Here is a 22,794-nt window from a genome sequence, read left to right as displayed (position 1 = left end):
AATATAGCCCCTCTGAAAGTGCCGGACAGGAGATGGTCAGCATTAAGCTCAAATCTGTGCAAGATGGAGGCTGCAACCATATTGGTATTCAGGCCTATCCAGGTGTAGGTTGTGTGTGTCTGGACGTGCCTTTTTTCTTTGTTGGGAGCACCACCACTTGTTTGCTTGTGTGGAAAGCATAATCCTCATCTCCCTCATATTCTGGTGGCCACAGGATTACAGTGACTAAGAGCATGGATTTGGGAATGAGACCAACCAGGGTTCCTTTCCCAGGCTGGCTACTGCCTTGCTCTGTGACCTTGGCATGTACTTTACCTTTCAGAATTTGTGCTTCATTGTCTGTAAAATGGATTTAATGAAAATACTTACCCATTCCTCTTTCCTGTTTATTGGGGTGCATCCTCTCATGATTGTTTTTTTATTAATGTTCATTTATTTATTTTGTGAGATAGAGAGTGCGCATGCATGCAGGAAGGGCAGAGAAGGGGAGAGAGAGAGAATACCAAGCAGGCCCTGCACTGTCAGTGCCCAAGAGCCCAATGCGGGGCTCAAACTCACGGACCAAACCTTGATATCATGACCTGAGCAGAAATCAATACTCGGACTCTTAACCCTTTGACTGACTGAGCCACCCAGGTGCCGCCCACTAGTGATTCTTAAAGAGACCTTATGGGTAGCAATTGTTGCTAATCCTTGCAGGGGCTCTTTTGTGCGTGTCCTTGTGTGAGAGTTCAGTGACACGCACTTGTGTAAGGCATATAGTCTAGTGTCACATAATGATGGCTGGTCTGCCACTTGCTAAAACAATTATGACGATGGTTATTACGTCATTCGTTTTGGAAGGTCAGCCAGGAAACCCCACAGTTGCATGTTTCTAAGAAGAAGGTAGCTCCCTCCAGGTGCCTGGCTCCTTCCTCTGGTGACTCTGCCTGCTTGTCCTTCCTTCTCGGGAAAGCCGTGAGGTTTAGCATGAGCATTACAGTGTCATTTCTGCCACCCTCTTTGTGATTCACAGCAGGTAAGGGCTAAGAAGATGGCTGCATTCCTGATGATAGGGACCTTTTGTTCACTGGAAAAACAGCCCAAAGAGGAGGCTGTGATTGAGGCAGCGCGCCCACTCCCCTTATCCGGATTTGGGAGGTGGTCTGAGCCAGGAAGGCTCTGCAGTGGTGTTCACTGCCGTTGTGGGTCCAACCTCCCCACCTACCTCCCCCAGACTGAATACCTCGGCCCGCCATATCAGTCGAGCACATACCTCTTCTTGGGGTCTTGGCCACCTTCCCAGATGAAACATCTGTCCTGCCACATTATACTTCAGGGGTCCCCTCTGACCAAGGAGACAGTGTTGACGACTCTATTTATTCATCAATCAGGGAAGTAATCGCCAGATCGTCAGCACTACACACACATGGAGAGGCGGCTGGGCCAGCCTCAGGCTGATTACGAGGCTGCACACTTAGGCTGTCTTGTCACATCGATTGAGACAGAGGACAGTGAGCGCATCAGTGAGAGAATTTCATTAGCTTTCCTTGCCCATCGAGATGGAGTGAGTGGAGAAGCTGTTTGACATACGCACATTTGTGACCACTGAACATCTGGGCAGACGGGCGAGAATTCTGGTGGGGTGCCACGTGGGGTCTCCCTTTGCTGGAATTCTCCTTTATTAGGGTAGTATTTACATTTGGGTTTGCATCTGGTTTCATCTAGAGGCTTCACATAATCTCACATTCTCTTTGGAGAATTCTGCTTGGAAGTTCTTTGCTTCATCTTTTCTTGTGTCGAGCCACCGTGAGTGGGCTCGGGAGCGGGTGAATTCTCGGTAGTGTTGTTCACCTTTCAGGTTTTCTGAAGGGGCCATTTAAGTGCCACAGAGCACTGTGAAGGCTCCCTGGGATCGGGAAGCCATCTCTTAAGTGATTTTTTTAAATATCTGAATTAATTTTTAATATGATGATATTCGATGCTTATTACAGGAGACACTAACAATACAGAAGAGTAAAAAGAAACAAGAAATAGGCAATGTTCACATCAGTTAAAAACAGTAATTAAACATCCCAGCACATTTCCATCCATTCTTTTTTCTAGTCTTAGGTTTTATCTGTTGGTTCATTTTTGTTAAAACTTGGTCATCATGTCATGTTTATCCTATATAGAAAAATTTGTATTAGGCTTTCTTCAGTTGATTTTTATAAGTGAGTATTTTATGATATGACAAATCTTTGTAGATACAATTTTTAAAAAACTTTGATGTTTATTTTTGAGAGACAGAGACAGAGCATGAATGGGGGAGGGTCAGAGAGAGACGCACACACAGAATCCGAAGCAGGCTCCAGGCTCTGAGCCGTCAGAACAGAGCCTGATGCGGGGCTCGAACCCACGAACTGTGAGATCGTGATCTGAGCTGAAGTTGGATGCTCAACCAACTGAGCCACCCAGGTGCCCCTGTAGTTACAAATTTTAAAGACTGTATAACATAGTTTATAAAATATGAACTTGGGGAGTGCCTTGGTGGCTCCATTGGTTGAGCGTCTGACTCTTGGTTTCATCTCGGATCGTGATCCCAGGGTTGTGGGATCGAGCACTACATCACGGTCTACACTGAGCGTGGAGCCTGCTTGGGATATTCTGTCTCAGTAAGAGCTAAGAGCTAAACTTTTAGAAGAAAACAGGAGTAGTAACCTTGGGTCTGACAAAGATTTCTTTGGACATGAAAAAGCATGAACTATAAAAGCAATTAAATAATAGTAAAATCAGCCAATTGGATTTCATCAAAATTTAAAACTTGATCTTCAAAAGACACTGTTACAATAATAAAAGGAATAAAAGGACAAGCCACACCAAGAGAAAATATTTACAAAACGCAGGTTTGACAAAAGGTCAAACCTTTTGGTCTGGATTATGCACTGAAAGCATATGTCCGTTCTCAGACTCAACCATGAATATTCGTAGCAGCTTTACTTGTAATAGCCAAGAGCTGGAAGCAACCCAAATGTCTATCAACAGGTGAATGGATGAACAAATTGTGGTACATCTATACAATGGATTACTACTCAGCAATAAAAAGACGGGGGGCCTGGGTGATTCAATCAATTAAGCGTCTGACCGGCTCAGGTCATGATCTCACAGTTCGTGAGTTCAAGCTCCCCACTGGGCTCTGTACTGATGGCTCAGAGCGTGGAGCCTGCTGTGGATTCTGTCTCCCTCTCTCCCCCTCCCCCACTCGATATCTGTCTCTCAAAAATAAATAAACATGAAAAAAAGTTAAAGAAATAGGCTATTGATGCATCCATCAGTATGGATAAATTTCATCATAACTATGCTAAGTGGAAGAACACAGACCAAAAAAAGGAGTATATCCTGTATGATTTCTATTTACCTATACTTCTTGAGTATGCAAGCTAATCTTTGGTGACAGAAAGCAAATCACTGGTTGTCCGGGGGAGCAGGTCAGTGGGTGGCCGAGCCATCATTAAGACTAGATAATGCAGAATGGATCCTTAGGGAAATAGTCACACTCTGTTCTTCGATACCAAAGATCCTACCGGCAAAAGGACTCATTAGGGGAAAAAGAGTTTTTATGCAACCGTGTGTTATTCTTCCTGACTCAGGTTTTAGAAATACTGTCTTAGGCTTTCTTAAAGAAAACACCCTCGTGGGAAACGGGGGGATGGACAGAAAGTCATACAAGCCACAGGGGGCTCTGCTCTCAGGGATTCACTGCCAGTCAAGATGGCTAGTTCTGATTTATTGCTCTGGGTGGGCGGGAGCTAGGGGTGGGATTCTCCCTACAGAGCGGTGAACATTGATTTTACCTCTCTGTTGCCATTGATTTTCATTTGGAGAATGGAAAATTGAAGCATTTGTTTTAAGCCTTGCAGACAAGCCACATTCTCGAATTCTGCAAGCGTATTGTGAACAGGAGGAAAGGGTGTCACGATGGGGCTTAGCATATCTGAGCATACCCTTGGAAGCCTTCTGGGAGCAGTGGGAACTAATCTGTTTTTAAACAAGGAGCCGACGGCCAGTCTTCCCAGTGGGCTAGGCCTCTCTAACGTAATGGCCCTTTATCTCCGCTTCCTAATTATCTGGAATAACAACGAATTCTCGGCACCAGCGAAGAATTCTGATTGAGTCAAGACTCATGGTGCTATAGACCAATCTGAGAGCTTTCTGTCTTTTATGTGAACTTGGAAAAAGAGAATCAAAGTGTTTGAGGTCAGAGAGAAGTACATGACAGAATGTGCCTCAAATACCAAACTCTCAGAGGACATTTGAAAGGATGATGGTTATTTCATCTCAGTTTTGTTTTACAACAAAGCACTGCCTCCTGCTACAGGGGCTTTGAGCGGGTTGATTATACATACGCATATCTCTCTTGGTTTGGAAGACACATGGCCATGTAGAAAGTGGGTGATTCCTAGGTGTCTGAGTGGCATTCTGGTACTTTCACAACTCAAGGCATGGCCAGTTTCCAGAGTGTGATCATGTTCATATTCCTTATTACGATTTTTATCTTTATATAGCTCACACTTTTTTCCTAGGGGGCCTTGTGTTCTCTTTTAACCTTGAGGGATCTTCATTTTCCCTGCTCTGGGCCTGAGTAAAGTCCTGATGAGGGATTGGTGCCGTTTCTAGGCAATTGGTGGAATTTACGCAGCTGAGTTTTGGGTTTGGGCCCACTTCTGAATCAGCCACCTTTAATAAACAGGAACCATCACCGTGATCTCTTTACCCCTGGTCACTGAGGAAAACAAAGGGGGAGAGAGGTTGGTTCCAGAAATGCCACTTCTTAACCACCCACCACATTAGACACACTTTGCAGAAGGAGTTTTGCTGACTTCTCACAGTTACCTTCTCCGTTCCTTTGTTTTCCTCTCTGAAATTGAGAGTATTGATTACACGAGCTTGACGACAAGAGCAGCAGAGAGTAAAAAGCTATTCATAATGGAGATGGGAGTAATTGTGTAGAACGTTTAGTCCTTGGAACAAAGGGGACTCAGCGAGAGGCAGATCTTACTTTGGGAGGCAGATTCACTAGGCGAGTTTTATAAATACATTAAAATCGTGATTGTCAATAAAATTTACCAGACTCAAATTTTGCCCTGCCTTGTCAATAAAATTTACCAGACTCAAATTTTGCCCTGCCTTGTTCCCCCCCACCCCTGCCTTTTTTTTTTTTTTTTTAACTCTGCTGCCAATGCCAACACAGGTTGTACCTAAAGATGGTGGGCGGGTAAGGGCAGTGACCGGGTGATCTCTCCCAGAGAGTCTGATGGCATCCTGGCTGGCTGGACACTTGTTTCTAGGTGTGACTCTTAAGGACCAGAGCCTCTGCCCTGCCAGAGCCCTCTCTGGCACCTGCCACCGGCTTGTTACCTTTCCCTCCCAGGTTGTGCTGCTTGAGAAGCCCCCTTTCCAGAGAGGGTAGTTCTTATTTCCAGGTATTTCCTGGAATACCCAATGTGCTGAATCATTGTCTTTTTTTTTTTTTTTAAGCCATGTCTATCTGTGGGAGATTGGAAATGTTTTATGGTTAAATTCTTAAATTCCCAGAATGTGCATCACGTACAAAGTTGCTGGATAGCTAGAAAGCCAAGAGTCTGTGGTGCTGGGAATGTCTGTTCACAGGGTCAGGGACTGATGATAAAACCTCCCACTCCGTTCCTCCCTCTTTGTCTTGTTAGAAAGCCTAAGTGCATTACCCTGCTGTGTGGTTCTCCCTCGGATGATGGGCTCAGTTGCTCTGTTTATTGGTGTCTCTGTCTGTTAAGAAATGTACAGAGAGGCATATTTCATGCCTCAGATTTAAGTGGATTAGAAAGAGGAGATTGAGGTGGATGTGCTGGTTTTGAAGAGGTAATCACTAGGTGTGATTTCCAACAGGGCTCAGGGTGTGCCAAGCAGGTGTGAAGCATTACATTAGCAGGTCCCTAAACACTAGGAAACAGAAGAGCTCAAGCCCCCCCTGCAAGTTGCTGAAGGTGTTACGTTACCCACACGTTCTGGGGGCCCTTTATAGTATCCAGAGACAGGAGTATCCAGGTATCTGAGGCAGGGGAGCAAGGCCTATGTGACCTCTCACAAAATACATCATCTTTTCTGAAAGGGGTCAGATTGAATTTCCCACTTACATAAACTTCTGCTTTAATTTTCTGAAATATCTTTCCTTTGCCTTTGTTATTAAATCTGCTGTGGCCCTGCTTGCTGTTCTGCCTAAATTCATCAAGATCCCAATTCACAGGTTTTCCAGTTTAGACATTTTATATCAGATTCATTCAACCAATGAACCATGAAAGACCTTCTTTATGGATATCAGGCACCACAGTAGGGCCCATCTGGGGCACTGACCATGCAGGTTCTGGAGCCAGAAAATGGACTCAGGATGATTTAGATGGGCATCCAAGGCTATCTTTAGAAGTACTTTTGTTTTAAATAGAATGTTCTCAGGCTAATGTCCTGTCTTTAATGTTCCTCATGGAGGGGGTGGGCAGAGGGCAGGGCCCTCCGAGCACAGAGGGACAGGAGAGATGAAAGTTAATTAGTTTGGGGACCTTGGTACCTTTCCAAGGTACTCTCTTAAATGATGTTTTTAACGGGCACACACTGAAATGCATGCGGCTGTATTACTGAGTTGGGAAAGGGCCTTCTTCCAGCCAGCCTTGCTCATGATCTTGCCACAGCTGGAGGTGCTGGTGTATCCTGCTTTCCACTGAATCACAAGTCCTGCTTTTCATTACCTGATGGGAGGGAGAAGGCCCTGGCTCAGACCTTCCATGGCTATGAGTATCTCCCAAGTGGAAGGCAAGATGACAGGGCTCTGGTCCAGCCTGGAATTAAGAGTCTTCCTCTCGGCAGATGCCAAGGGAGGCCATCTGTGAGTATAGTGATGGTGATAAAGGGCTGTAGGACTTGTCATAATTTTGGCAGGATTAGCCCTCAGAAGACAGCTCATATAAACCAGTCATGGTGGGCTAAAGGTCATTAACTCAGAATCCACTAAGTTGGTGTCTGTGACAATTTCTGGATTCAACAAATATTTATGGTGCCTTCTGTATGCCAGATGCTGCTGTGCGTTTGGAATAATGTGACGAATGGACATAATCTAGCCTTGTGGAGAGTAAAGTCTATAGGAAAAGGTAGCTAAAAAGAAATTAAGTATCTGATAAATTGTCCTAAGCACCAAGTGGGATAAGAGCAGAGTGTTATAACAGAATCCCTTTAGTTGGTTGCGCCATCTTGGGTGGGTGAAAGGTGATAGGTTCCAGGTGGTCACAGGGTAGGGAGAAGTGTCCTCAGAGGAGGGAACAGCCTTTGCAGAGACCCTGAATCAGGGAAGGGAATGGGACTTGGTATCCTAAAGAAAGGAAGAGGACGGAGGCCTGTGCTGTAGGTAGGCAGTGACCAAGGGGAGCATGGCTGCCTGAGACTAGAAGGGGTAGCAGGACCAGAGCCTGTGGAGCCTTGAAAGCCACGGGACAGATTTGGCTCTCAGACCAGGTGACAAGGGACATCTTGTGTGGCTTTAAGTTGGAGAGTGACAGAATTGTGTGCCTTAGGATGGACTGAGTTTTCTTGAATTCTCATTTTTTAAAGCCACATTGTATACTCTGTGAAAAAAGCTGGGGGCCCTGCCTGTCTACATGTGTTCACATGAAGACTCTGAAGATCTCATCGAAGCTTGTGGCCTAGGAGAGGACATTAGCGGCAAAGATGTATATAATCTAAGCCAGAAAAGAAAAAGTGTGACGGAGTAAAGTTAAAGTTCCAAGAAGGGGGTGACCGTTTCCAGCTGCAGTGGGGCTGGACATGGGTGGGAGACGGAGAAGGGGCAGGATTCACTAGCAGAATTTACTAGTATTCCTAGTGGTTTAAGAGCCTGTGAGGTCGCTGTGGCTCACGCACACTGTGAGTTTCTCAGTGTCGCACAGCCATTATGTGGCAGAGGTGGGGGGCCAGGGCAAGGCTGCCCCGAAGCCCATCTTTCTGCCCTCTGCCCTCGAGACACTTGTCTGCACTAAATCTCCATTTCCTTAGCAAATGCTGACTTTCAAACTAGCCCAGGGCACAGTGATAAGGAAAGCGGTAGGCGTAGTGCTGGCTCATAGTCGGGGCTCAATTAAAGTCCATCTCCTTTCTGAGTCTCCACTTCCTCACTGAATCTAGATAGAGGATCAGTCCTCCAAGCCTCACAGAGTTGCTCAGGCCTACATGAGCTCACGCGTGCAAAGGCCCTGCTGTTTTTAGTGTTCTGGATGGAGTCAATTGTCATGATTAGTAGGTTCCCTACTGGCGGGGTGCCTACTTGCTCCTTGTGATGCTCCCCTCTGTTACTTGCGCTGCCCGCACTCCCTCTGGAGCATGAGCTCAAGTCTTGGCACATGTTCATGACCTATTAAAGGGATAAACGCGTCAGTTGAGTTGAGAAGGAAGCCGGGGATGCAGGGCCAGGCTGGTGTCTTTAATGAGGAGCTCGGATCGGTCAGTGAGTCGCAAAGCGATGCTCCAAGTTAGGCGAGGGTTGTCTATGTTGTACCACATTCTTGAACACCTGGGAAATGCTCAGAATGTCCCTGTGAACCACCCCCCCCACAGGGAAACAGGAGGCAATGTGTCAGTCTGGTGTGAAAGTGGCCTGTTCTTGGGAAGGAACAATGTAGTCCAGACTCTGCACTCTGTCCTGACCTGGTGGCCTGCTCCTGTGGTGCCCTGTCTCTTTGCCCGTCCCGTCTCTGTCCTAAGAGATTGGACACAGCTAAAGGTCAGCGGCTTGGCCTTGGAGGTATTAAGATGTCATGTGTCTCATTGAGCTCCTGAGTCTCTCAGAGCTGGAGGTTTGTTCTTGAGAGGGCTTCAGAACGGCCTTTGATTCTGCCTTAGGGAAGGAAGGAGCACATACTGGGCATCCACTGTGGCAGCTGTCGGGAGCAAGGCCTGCCTAGATTGGCACTCCTCCCCTGCAGCTCCCCTGAGACTGGCTTAAATTCATCCTTCTGGTTCGTCCAGGAGGCTTGCAGGCTCCAGAATCTCTTCTCTATGAGGTCTGACCCCTCCACCCCTCAGGCCATGGGACTGGCCCTTCCGCCTTCAGAACAAGACTGAGCAGGGCTGTGTGTGGCCCATGTTGCTTGCTCAGCAAGAAGGAAGCCCGGGAAGGCAGCAGGCAGCCTTCTTTTGGGTCCTTCTCCGACCTGGGGCGAAGCCTGGTGCAGAGGGGCTGGGCAGTGAGCTACTCACCTGCTGGGAGGAACTGCTGCTCTCCAGTGTGAGCCCACAGTGACCTGCTCACCGACAGGAACACATCGGGGTGATGTTTGATTTCCTCCTGATCTATCCACTCTTCAACTTTACTAGTTTTTCCATGTGCCACGTTTCCACCTGGTATTCTGGGGCAGCGTTGGTTTGTTGCTCTTCATGACTCGGTCGATTACTTGTGCACCTTTGGTGGTGTGGCCAAACACTTGGCTTCAGAGCAGTACGTGGTAGAAGCCTGCAGGGTGGAAGGTTGGGGTAAGGGGATAGTGGTCCCGGCAAGGTGCTGTCGATGGGCGTGTAAGTCGGTGCCACATTTCTGGTGGGCATTTTGGCCTCATTGACCCCATGGTTCCATTTTGGAAAAATCTGTCTCATGGATATAAAGAGAGATGCACATTAAGATTTATATCCGAGAGTATTCAGTGCTCTCGATGACAATATTGCAGAAATGGAGCAACCTCCTCACTGTCCAGCCATTGAGGAGTGCTTACACAAATCATCATGTGCCTTCTGTGGAACCCCCTGCCTCTAGGTGACCTCTGACCCTTAAGAGCCTCCTTCCCCAGCCTTCTCAGACAGACGATGTGTCTCTGTACTGCTCTCACTCACTGTATGAGGCATCTTGCTTACAGTGAGTTGAAAGTTTTTTTTTGTTGGTGACTTCTGCACGTTGGTCCAGGTTCTGCTGTGGAATAGCATTGGGACGTGCTGATTCACTCTTCCCCGTGCCAACCCATTCTGGAGCATCGTGTCTGTGCATGGAAACAGCTGGGAACCTGACTGAGGATAGCTCAATGACTGGTGATAAAAAGCTGCAGGACACATCCAAGGGATTTGGAAGAAGGGGTAGCATGTCTGAAATACCCTCAGAGGGAGGTGGTATTTGAGTGGGCGCTTGCAGAAAGGTGGGACAGTTGTGACAGGGGAAGATCAGCGTTAGAAAACACCCGAGCCTGTGGAGTTAGCCTTAGTTCCTGGCCACCTGTCCGGAACGTTCCCCTCCAGTGAAGGCCACAGAGCCTTGTCAAGGCTCCAGCTTCTGTCCTGTGACACTGGGAAGAGAGCTTTCAGGTTGGGGGCTCGTCACGATGCTTGGTGTGGCTGTTTCTGCCTCCTGCAGCGCTTTTGGAGAACGGCCGCTCTTGATGGTGTGAGGGTGATGGTGTCCATCTCCTCGAACACCATGAGCCTGTCAGCTTCCTGTCTGTCTCTGGGCCTGTCTTGGAAAGAGCAGTGTCCCGGATGCAGTGCGGTCTACCCACCCTGGCTTCCTTTTGCTAGCTTGTTCTTCCTAAGGTGGATCCTCCACAGCCATCCCAGAGCAGGGTGCTTTGCTGCTGGTGACTCTAAAACAAATGTGGATATTCTCTCTCTCTCTCTTGCACACGCCCATAATAATTGTCTCCCAGGAATGCAAGCACATGTTTTCACAGCTTATAGCCGTGGAGCCGATGGTGAAAGGGCACACGCTTCCCCTCACCCTTGTGTGCACACCTGAGCTCACACTTAGCTGGTAGCTGTGTTAGCACAACCCTCAGTTGTTCCGGCCTCTCCTGCAAAGGCTCAGGATTATAAATGCTCAAGCAGGGAGGCCAAATGAAATTCTCAGCTTCGGTCTTGCTTGATTATCATTTGATTTTTTCCAATTAGCGTGTCCATTACTAAAGATTTCCACTAAGATCTCAGGGCTGGAAAGGGACCTCTCTTTATTGGGCCAGCAAACGAAGGAGAGCAGTAAAACAAGAAATCAAACAGGGCTGCCAAAGGTCACTGGCTAATAGTCACAGTTTCTTTTCTGCCCCCTTTTAGGAAGAAATAGATTTTTTTAAGTGAGTACACCGCTATCCATTATCCTACTGGAATAAAGAAAGCTCAAGCGTTCACTTACATTTCCCTAATAGCTTGCTATTACACTGCTGGCTTGGCATTTTCCTTCACAAAGCAGTCTTACTCGGGCCCTGTATGTGTCTCTGTGTGCGTGTGTGTGTTCACATATGCAGATTTTTGTTACTTGTAGGTCCCCATGGCCACATTCGTTCACCAGGCTGAACTCTGAATTAAACCCCCACTGTCTCTGCCTCCCAGAGCCCCTTGGGTCTGCTGGCCATGCTCTGTCACTCTCTTAATGGGAGATGACTCCAACCTGTTAGTGGAATTTACATAATCACATCAGCCTGCTAATCTTCGTCATCTGGTCAGGAAACACCCAGAACATAGTCTAGGCTAGAAGTAGGATCCCTGGACATAATATATATTTGGTTTCAAGTGTAAGGAAACCTTGATTTTAATGTCGAAAAAATGGGAGAAAGATGACATCTGTGTTTGTTGTCTTGCAAGTTCCTTTTCTTCGTGCCCTTTTGGCCACGCACGTGGCTCTGGCACTCGTAAAGGTACGATGGCTTGGGGGGGGGGGGGTTCCTGAAATGGGCAGCAAATTTCTTGCTGTGTGGAGATTTTCTTGGAAAAGTTAGCAGTTCGTGAGAATCTGTAGTGTCTCAAGATGTGAATAAGAATAAAAGAGTTAATTTAAGGAAATACCTACGTCAAATCAGTGCAGACATTCAGAGTAATTATGATCTTTACGCTTTAGTAATAATGGTTACATGCGATATGCATTCATTAGAAGTCTATCAGTTACAATGCTAGCATTATCTTTGAATTCTTTGCCCAATTTCTGGCACACAGTGGGTGATTAATAAGTGTTTACTGAAAAAGTCAAGACTATGTCTATAATCCTAGCTGCGTTTAGAATGTTTATACCTAATTTTTTGATAGCTTTCCTTGAACAAACCATCAAAATAATTTAGAAATTTAGTTCAGTTACAGTGATCTGACCCCTGAGTCTTCAATGAAACCTTTGAGGCCCGGTCACCTTTATCCAGGTCAACTAACTCCCTTTCTTTCAGCCTTCCTTCCTGCGCCTAGCAGATCTTTCTTCCATTCCAACCACCTGGAAACTAGAAACTGCTAGTTTCTTTCAACAAAACTGGAGATATGGGGAACTGGCAGTCAGGTGTGGGTTTGGCCACATGCATTTCTTTAAAAATTCTGAAAATACGTTTCTTTTAAAAACAATTTTTTAAAGTTTATTTTGAGAGAGAGAGAGAGAGAGGAGCAGAGAGATAGGAAGAGAGAGGACCTCAAGCAGGCTCTGTGGTGTCAGCACAGAGCCCAATGCGGGGTTCAGACGCACGAACTGAGATCATGCCCTGAGCCAAAATCAAGTGTCAGATGCTTAACCAACTGAACCACCCATGACCCCCTGAAAATGTATTTCCTTTTTAGATTTGGAACAAATTAGACCAACAGCACATGGTTGTGAGAGAGTCAAATAATAGACATGGAGAGTAAAAAAGTGGAAGCTCCCTTTCTCATACCCTCGGGCCTCCCCTGCTGACAGTTTGTTCCCTTTGGTATGTATCTTAGTCATCACTTTGAGTTCAGTTACACCTGCATGCACAGTGTTGTTGGAAACTCTCATCTGGCTGTTGAATCTTCTCATCTCCGAAGAGTAGATTCATCCCCAGCTGCCTCGGCCTTTACACAGCTCAGGTGACGGGCAGGTCACGGAGACTCAAATTGACATTCACGTACACCTGGAAAGATGTTCCTGCATTTGGAATTCCTTGCATACGAGGCCCATGATTTTTTGGTGGCTGTGATTCTGCTCTAAGACTTTAAAAATAGGTAGTTTTCCTCTGGGTTTGAAGGTACTTTGGAAAACTTTTTGATGAGGGGTTGCAAACATGCCTGTGAGCTGGATCAAGTCAGGTGGGGAAAAGGCACACAGAGGTGCTGGCTTTCTGGGGGTTGATGTGTCAGTTTGAATCAGTGGATCAGTGGGATGTCCACCCCTGATTGGGACCCACCATGAGCGGTCCTTCCCATCCCCTCAGGTCTGCTTTGCTCCCACAGTCTCCCTGACTCATCCCCCGCCCCAACACAGCTCCCCGTGTTCCATGACATCTCTTCTCCCTCTTGGTGATGTTGGCATATTGTGTGGAGGGCTTAAAACAGTACCTGGAACATTGCGAGAGCTCAAAACATGTTAGCTGTTATTGGTGGTAGTAACAGCATCAGCAGAAGAGTAGGTCCTCATAAATGCATAGCTGCTCTTATTATGTATTTGCCCTTTGAAGTCTCAAGTATCTGTAAACACATCTTTATACCATGCGGGTGCCCAGTAGCACTTAGGACACTCAGAGGCACACCATAGTTACTCCATGCATACTGAGAGCTTTTCCTGTTGTTCTCTAGTGGGCATCTGTTTATTTGAAAAATTGGCCTCTCTTTGAACAGGATCTTGCATCTGTAATCTTGTTCCTTTGGAAGACGATGGGGATTCAGGAGCCCATAGATACCAGGATAGAGAGTGTCTCACATGAGAGCCTGTCTCTGTCATCAAAGCAGCTTTTGTAAATGACACAGGCCATTATGCTCTTCCTGTGTAATTTTATGACTTTGTATAATGACTCAAATAACCCTAACAACGGAGGAATTATAGCATCATTTTACATGACAGATTATTTCAGTGGTTAACATGTTTTTCATTTCAATTAACATTCATTATTTTGTCTCTGGTTCAAAATAGTCACCACGTCGGCTGTCTGAGTGTCCTCCATCCTTGTTTTGGAAGCAATTAGTTCTGATTTTGCAAACAAATTCAATCTTGTTTTTGAATGGGCAGTTTGATATTAACAAGAGAATAAAATGCACGTGATGCTGGCTGCCAGCAAACAAACATGGGACTTCCTGGGACAGGACCCTCCCTGGGTGGGTTCTCAGGCCTCTGAGCTGACAGGTCTGCCTTAGAGCTGATGAGAGAGCACAGACAGGACAGAGGCAAAGGTTCTGGGACTGGGACTGGCTACGTGAGCCTCAGCTTCTCCCTTCTGTAAAATGGGGTCATACAGCATCTACTGTCAGAGGGTTATGGTGTGTGAGGAGTCAGGGGGGGTGTGTTCAAGGCGCTCAGCCTGGCAGGTCGTAGTCACATAAAACTCCTGGAGTCCTGCTCCTGTTCATTACTATCAGGCAGTGCTTTACTCTTTGACTAGCTGTTCATATAGAGTGAAATAATTGTATCTAAAGTTCGGCAAACCCGTTGGAATACCAAGGTATTAGATACAATGAAGGGGCTTTCTTCTATAACCAAAACAAGAAAGTCAACAGTGCTACATATACTCTTGGCAGCCCCCACCCCCAGTGTATCAGTAAAATTTTTTGACACAGATTGTTGAATTTCATCATGTGGGATCGATGTCAGGAAATAGATACCTCTACATCTGCTTATTGCTGAAAAGATTATTCTGGAAGAGTCTTTCCAGCCACTGTTTTGCTGTAGGCACTGGCTGTGGCTCCACTCTGGCCATAGCCAAGTGAAATTGGGCCACAACGGATGTCATCACTGCCCTCTTTGGTGTCAACCAAAGTGGGGAAGTGGCAGGAGGTGCGACTTATCTTGATTGCTGAGCGTAGGGATATCTGCACGAGGAGTGGCAGGGTCCAGTGGGAAGCAAGAGCAGGAAATCCTTGGTGTGTGGACTTGAAGGTTAAGGTTGACATTTCTAAGAACTAGGACAGGGACACGTTGGCAAGAGCAGTGACAGTCTGGTCAGTCTTGCTGGTAGCTGCTGCCCTCTTGAAAGGGTGTGAGTTGCTCTTGTAAATAATAGGAATACTAATAAATGTATTTGCATACTATACTTGAGAGAAGTCCTCTGAGTGGTGTTCAAAAGAATAGTTTTGGAACAAAGTAAGTCTTGCAATTGAGACTATCAACATGAGCTTTGCCATCATTTGAGTATTGCCCGACAATGCTTGCTGATGATTTCCACTGTTTGAATTTTCACTTCAGGCTACGTTGCTTGATAAACAGTACTAAACTTAACATTTCCTATTTGTTTAAAAAATATGTAAATAAAAGAGTGTGAAGAATGTAAAAAAACCTATGCTTCCAGGAATAGTTGAGGATTCCTGAGAATTCGTATTTCTCATTCACTCCTAAGTCCTAAAAATTAATATCTCTTGGGAATTTGGAAGCACTACATAAGGATCCTTACCCAGCCTGAGAAGTGATCTGATCTCTGGAATATAGAAGGTCTTTCAGCCCTGAGATGCATAGGAGAGTTCCCTCCACCCATTTCGTAGTTGTCGTCAGAAATTTTTGCTTTTCAAGTTGGACTTAGGGTTTCTTTTTTTTTTTTATATGAAATTTATTGTCAAATTGGTTTCCATACAACACCCAGTGCTCATCCCAAAAGGTGCCCTCCTCACTACCCATCACCCACCCTCTCCTCCCTCCCACCCCCCATCAAACCTCAGTTTGTTCTCAGTTTTTAAGACTCTCTCATGGTTTGGCTCCCTCCCTCTCTAACCATTTTTTTTTTTCCTTCCCCTCCCCCACGGTCTTCTGTTAAGTTTCTCAGGATCCACATATGAATGGAAACATATGGTATCTGTCTTTGTTTGCCTGACTTATTTCACTTAGTATAACACTCTCCAGTCCCATCCACGTTGCTACAAAAGGCCAGATTTCATTCTTTCTCATTGCCACATAGTATTCCATTGTGTACATAAACCACAATTTCTTTTTTTTTATTTAAAAAAAATTTTTTTTAATGTTTATTTAAGAGACACAGAGTGTGGGTGGGGGAGGGACAGAGAGAGAGAGAAAGACACGGAATTTGAGGAGGCTCCAGGCTTTGAGCTGTCGGCACAGAGCCCGATGCGGGGCTCGAACTCACAAGCTGTGAGATCATGACCTGAGCTGAAGTCGGACGCTTAACCGACTGAGCCACCCAGGCGCCCCCAACAATTACTTTATCCATTCATCAGTTGACGGACATTTAGGCTCTTTCCCTAATTTGGCTATTGTTGAAAGTGCTGCTATCAACATTGGGGTACAAGTGCCCCTATGCATCAGCACTCCTGTATCCCTTGGGTAAATTCCTAGCAGTGCTATTGCTGGGTCATAGGGTAGATCTATTTTTAATTTTTCGAGAAACCTCCACACTGTTTTCCAGAGCGACTGCACCAGTTTGCATTCCCACCAACAGTGCGAGAGGGTTCCCATTTCTCCACATCCTCCCCAGCATCTATAGTCTCCTGATTTGTTCATTTTAGCCATTCTGACCAGTGTGAGGTGATATCTCAGTGTGGTTTTGATTTGTATTTCCCTGATGAGGAGCGACGTTGAGCATCTTTTCATGTGCCTGTTGGCCATCTGGATGTCTTCTTTAGAGAAGTGTCTATTCATGTCTTCTGCCCATTTCTTCACTGGATTATTTGTTTTTCGGGTGTGGAGTTTGGTGAGCTCTTTACAGATTTTGGATACTAGCCCTTTGTCCGATATGTCATTTGCAAATATCTTTTCCCATTCCGTTGGTTGCCTTTTAGTTTTGTTGATTGTTTCCTTTTCAGTGCAGAAGCCTTTTATCTTCATGAGGTCCCAATAGTTCATTTTTGCTTTTAATTGCCTTGCCTTTGGAGATGTGTCAAGTAGAAATTGCTGCAGCTAAGGTCAGAGAGGTTTTTTCCTGCTTTCTCCTCTAGGGTTTTGATGGTTTCCGGTCTCACATTCAGGTCCGTTATCCATTTTGAGTTTATTTTTGTGAATGGTGTAAGAAAGTGGTCTAATTTCTTTTTTAAAAAGTTTATTTATTTTTCAACAGAGAGAGAGAGAGAGAGAGCACATGCAGGTGGGAGACAGAGAGAGAAAGGGAGACAGAGTCCCAAGCAGGCTCTGCACTGATAGCACAGAGCCCATCATGGGGCATGAACTAAAGAACTGTGAGATCATGACCTGAGCTGAAATCAAGAATTGGATGCTCAGCCATCTGGGCCACCCAGGCAACCCTGACTTAGGATGTCTAAGTCTGTTGAATTCTTGTTGTTTAAAACCACATCATATGTTTGTGTTCTCATTAGTGATAATGATGTCCAGATATTAAAAGAGAAAGTTCTAAAGGTCCAGATTAATAAATTCACTTATTTCACTGAAAAAAGTCATGTGTTGGGAGTTGCCCATGTTTCCAACCCAGGAGCATAAAAATGATGAAATGTAGTCACTACCCTTGAGGAGTGCATATTATATTGAGGAAGAGAGACTCAAAAAGAGAGACTTATGCTACAGTGAATGTCACAGTTGCATCTGAACAAGGTGTAATGTTGGAACAAATGATGTCATGGTCGATTCTGCTTGAGGTAGAACTCACAGGATCAGGAGATACTTCATGAAAGGTAGTTGATTTGAACCTTGAACGAGGGGCAGACATGTGCCATGCAGGCAAAAAGCATTTGCCCAGGCATATAGACTTGAATTTGCATGGCACATGAAAGAAACCTGTAAGAGGCTCATATGGCTGGCTGCTGTTGGATCAGTAGGACTGAATGATGGGGGAAAGTGGTGAGGGCAGAAAAGGGAGATGTCCAGGATGGGCTCCAAGGCTTTTAGCCTGAGCATACACCATATTCTGTCAGAATAACTATAATAATTTGGTTAAGTTGAAGCAATGTTCTCCCTTAGAGACTAGTCGGGAGCCTGAGCAGGCGTGTTCATAGGACCATGGTGTCATGGGCGTGCAGCCTGGCTGCCTGTGGAGGAACCCTACAAGACTTCCTGGGGGAGGGGGGTTTTGGGTGGGGCCTTGAAGAAAGCCTTATGGAGGCAGAGAGGATGGAGGGGAGAAGTGTGGGTTTGTAAAGAAGGCGAGTCAGACTGAGAAAAAGCTCACATGCTGGTCCAGGGACACGAAGATCCTTGGTGGGCTCTGGGAAACAGTAGAGGGGGGTTGGAACAAAAATACTTGGTGGTAGTGGTCCATGTGTACGTGTGTGTGTAGGGGTGTGTGTATGTATTGGAGAGGGGAGAAAAGCAGATATTGACCCTGTAAAGGTAGGCTCAGTCAGTTTAATACCAAAAACTAGGAAATCAGACTATGCTCTAGGAGGTGAGGCAGAGATAGAGGTTCTAAGTATAGGGGTCACATCATCAGATTTGTACTTAAGAATCACTCTGCTTCAGAAACATAAATGCTGGAAATTTTGGTAATCTTAAAAAAAGATTAAGAATAAATAGTTAAGCCCAAGAAAGTAAGAAATACCTGTGACCTTCCAGTTGGCTGTCTTCTCTCCTTCATAGGGTGCTTGTAGGTTGGGATTTTCTTTGTGGTGCTGTCAGTAGGGTAGGAAGTGTGGCTGTCCCTAGCACCAGCTAGGCCAGGATGGAGTTAGGGCTTCATGGCCATTTGAAAGGCTGGTAGGACCTGCTTTCCAGATTAAATTGCTTGTGTCACCCCAGGTAATAAATGTCTATGACACTGGGTATAGCAATGCCTTCAAGATACTTCGTAGGATTTCATTCTTTGACTCAAGAAGTAAAATATGTTAAAGTCAGAAGAGTTGGTCCCTGCATCGGCTGGGTTGGTTAATTTTTAGGGTCTTTACTGAATTGTGGGGGTTAAAATATACACAACAGCCAGGGAAGTTATGCCTCCATGGGTTCACATATACTTGCCCATAACTTCATATAATATGGTCTCTGGATGCAGACCAGAGGTTTGGGTGCCATTTCCACTGGAGTCCCAGGGAGGTAAAGAACATCAGAGTTTGCTCTGATATAACAGGTATTCTTGTTTCATTGGAACTGTGAAAATTTAGGTCCGGTTGGGCTCTAGTCCCTGAGGCATCCTCGGAGAGGTCAAACATGGTACCTCGATGACCACCAGATGTTGGGTGTGTTCAGCTTGCTCCTTTGCAGGTGTAGAGCCAGGGGCAATGTTTCAGAGAAGCTTTATTTATAAAACTGAGCCTAGTGATGAAACTAAAGATGCCAAAATAAGAATTTAAATGGTCCCAGAGCCGTATTTAGTCATTTCCAGGATAGCCTTGTTCCTACAAGTGTATGTGAGGTAGCTTTGCTCTATTTCTGTGTCACACTGGCCAAGTCATTGCCTGTCTGTGTCTAATTCCTCATTTATAAATTAGAGTTCTTAGGTTAGATTAGTTTTAAGGTGTTTTGTGTTTCTGACAGTCTGCTATTTTGTGATTCACTTCTGAGAAACCATGGCATTGGTCGGCACATAGAGACCCACTCCCTCACCCCACAGGCATATATGGAGCACTCATGCTGCACCAGGCCTGCTGGTAAGCACAAGCCAGCCCTATCTCTTTGTGTCCCCACAGTGAACTTGGTTTAATGGTGAAGTTCAGGTCCACCAGGCATGATCTGTCATTAACTGATAGTACATGATTCCATCTTCTTCTCAAATCCATTGGCTCAGCTCCACATTTACTTCTCCCTCCTCTCCCTTTGGCTCAGCTCCTTTCCTATGTGGCATCATCGCACGTGGTGATGTCTGCTCCAGCAAAGCTGCCTGCTCTTTGGATTTTATAGCCCCTTTCTGGGAACTCATCACAAGAATTGTTTCAGCAGTGGGCATGCACACTGGGGACCAGCCCAGGAGAGGGCCTGCCAGATGCCAGAACTGCTGCGTATATTTGTTGATTCTTCATCAGTGTCAGACAGTCTGCTGTGTGAATGATGATAAATGTGTGGTGTTCTGCTGAAGGACTCATGGGCTCTCACGTTAACCCCGTGCTGACAGCCTGCTTGTCCGCTACGTGGAGTCCCGTCAGCCATCATCCCTTTCTCTCAAGTCCAGAACAAACCTTGAATGAGTAAAGTATGTTTGGCAAAGGGTAATAGGTAATCATGTCCATATGAATTAGAAATGCAATTTTTTTTTTCCAGACAGAGAGGCAAGGACAAGGTAGGTACCTGCTACAGAAGCAGGGAGGCATTGGAGAGAGGACCACAAGTGACAAACACATAGGTGCCCCCAAAGAAATTTCAAGTTCGTAATCTAGGCATGACTGGCGTGGGCTGAAGAAGAGATTCATCCTTGGCCACTGTGCAGCTGTACGGATGTCATCATAGGCCTGGCCACCAGTTATCTTCCCGACTTTGGGCAAGGCTCTTGCCCAACTTGGGCTTCACTTCCCATCATTAGTAACATGAGTAAACTGGACTAGGTGATCTTATAGCATCCCTATAGGACCTCCTTCGTCAGTTTATTGGTCAGACAGGCCCAGCCTTGTGGCCCATCCAGCCTGGGATCCCTGATGGCCTCAAGGGTTTGGCTGCGGGTACCTGGCCAACCTCAAAGGTAATTTCTCAAACAGACCTTCCTCCTTTTACAGCCTCCCCCATATTCCTAGGGAAGTCTGAGATTGAATAAGAACCAAGTTGGTGGGTGCTTTTCCTAGGTCACTTTCCTTCGTTTGGAAGAATGTGGATTACCTCACACCCCAAACCCAAATTCGTAATGAGCTGGAGATTTATTCCATGCCTGATTGAAAAGATTTTCTTCTGTGGCCCCATGAGTTCTCCCAGGGGATTAAATGACGTTCCAACCCTAGGGCCTTAGAATGAAGTCACATTTCTAAGGCATTGGTAATTTCATCCTCTACACACCCATTTGTTATTGGGGCAAATAAGAATTATAGTGATAGCTGCCTTTTTTCTTGCTTTGTGTTTTTTTAGGCGTTATACTGAGTATGTACATCACCTCATTTAATCTTCATAGCACCGGCTTGAAGTAGATTCTATTTTCCTCCATTGTATAGATGAGGAAACTGAGACAGACTTACAGTTCCAGGGTTCAATGTCCTGCCAAGATCACACAGTGAGCTAGTGGCAGAGCTGAGATTTGCACTTATGTTTTCTGACTCCAGGGCCCAAATGTTAGCCTCCAGGCAAGTCTTCCAAAGGCAAAGCACTTGAAGGACACCATAATCACCTGATGGATGGTCCATCCACAGTCACTTATCTTCCCCCTAGAACTCGCCACATAGGCATGAGAGTTACTCCTAGCAGTTTGCTAGGACAGTAGAGACCATGGGGAAAAAGGAGGCAATCACTGCAGGCCTTTCTTTCAGTGGTTTATGATTCAGGGATGGGGTTCCTTCCGTGGACATAAGCCATCCTAATAGCACCATTTATCATTATGACACAGGTTAGGATGGAGGAAACCAGAGCCAGAATGGAAGAGTAGAATTCTGATTATTTTAGCAGTTGAAAGTGACATCACATCAGAGCCTCTATAGAATGGCAAATTGGAAGCTGGACCAGAATTGCTTCAAAATGTATCCAGAGATCGTTTTCCACTGCTGCGATAAAGTCATTTGCTTGCGTTTGGAGATGTGTTTCTATCTAAACTGCTCTCTGACTTGTCTGTGTGTTAGCCAGCTGGGAAGCTCTCCATCAGCCCCGGAGGACTGTGAAGCTCTGGGGTGCTGTTTCTGGGTCATCCATGATGTGCCACATGCTGTACTGGGGTCTCAGTGAGCTAATGGGGCCACTCCCTCTTTGTTTCTTTCAATGTGTTGTGAATGTCTTTTCATGTAACCAAGTCATGTTTTCCATTATTTTTAATGGCCACATTGTTGTCCTTGGTATGTCTGGTGGGTTGAACCTGGGCTTTTGGAACAGAATCTCTTGCCCTTGTCAGCACGTTGGTTCAAACGGGAACACCAGCAAAGGCCTCCGGGTTGCGCCGGGCTGTTTGACCACCGCTTTTGTTTATTCGGTTGGCCTTTGTCCAGGTACCTTGTGGGTGAGACCCATGGGAGCCGGATCTTCAGTGAATTTATCCCCTCTTTTTCCATCCTTAGGCAAAAGAAGGGAAACGTGGCCCACAAACACTGGGTTGGACCTTCGAATCTGGTGAAGTGCAAGCCCTGCCCCGCCTCACAGTCAGCCATGGTCTGCGGCTCCGATGGCCACACCTACACTTCCAAGGTCAGTCATCTCTGTTGTCTTTTCTGTCATCCAGAATATCCCATGCCTGCCTGTTCTGACAAGTCTCTGTGCCAAAAGTAGGGCCTGTGAATCCCTAGTTTTGTTGGGCTTTGGGCCTTGCCCTCAAGAAGCTGCCATGTGAATAAACTCTCGAGCCAAAGAGACCAGATAAAAATGTTACCTACCTCCCATGTAACTGGAGTGATAAAGAACCATGGGGAAAGGATCATTGTGAGAATGGCCTGTGATCCTGAAGTCAGTCTAGGCAGGCTTCCTGGAGAAGGTGAGGTAGCAAGCTGTTCCAAAGATGTGAGTCATAGAGCTCAGCCGATGGGTGTCTCTGGAGTTTGCTGTAGCTCATGTCTGCCCATCTCCTGCAGCTGAAGCTCCAGCCCTTTTCTCTCTCCTCCTGTTGTCTGTATGAGGCTCACTTGGGGATGGATTCTGGGTCTAAAGAGAGTGGCTGTCACCCACACCTTGGGCACTTGTGGCCACACCGCCTACAGTTCTTGAGCTTGGGCCTTTCTGCTAGATCCCTCTCGGTCCCTCGCCCTCTGCACACACAGCTGACAGCTTCTGTTCCTGTGATCCCCTCACCATCTACCCTGTGGAGATCCCCCCAGGCCTGGGAGGGCCCTCACTGCCTACTGTACCCAGAAGCTGATTTGGGTTATTGCGAGGCAATGTCGTGCGTTCCTGCGGATTCTCTTTGCACAGACCATATATTTTTTGTTCGCTGA

General features: G+C 46.1%; 1 protein-coding gene across 2 annotated transcripts in view; it reads left to right on the top strand.

The window, feature by feature from the left end:
- Positions 1-22,794, top strand: part of SPOCK1 (SPARC (osteonectin), cwcv and kazal like domains proteoglycan 1) — a 525,716-nt gene that overhangs the window by 371,261 nt on the left and 131,661 nt on the right. For both annotated transcript variants that reach the window (XM_040444543.1, XM_040444541.1), the window contains one exon: positions 21,928-22,054. In XM_040444543.1, coding sequence (XP_040300477.1) covers positions 21,928-22,054 — 127 coding nt within the window. The remainder of the gene's footprint in view (positions 1-21,927; positions 22,055-22,794) is intronic.

The sequence above is a fragment of the Herpailurus yagouaroundi genome, unplaced genomic scaffold (assembly GCF_014898765.1).
Source record: "Herpailurus yagouaroundi ecotype Mexico unplaced genomic scaffold, PumYag 192, whole genome shotgun sequence".
Classification (NCBI taxonomy): domain Eukaryota; kingdom Metazoa; phylum Chordata; class Mammalia; order Carnivora; family Felidae; genus Herpailurus; species Herpailurus yagouaroundi.
The sequence above is the reverse complement of the archived record's forward strand: the minus strand, read 5'-3'. Positions and strand labels throughout refer to the sequence as shown.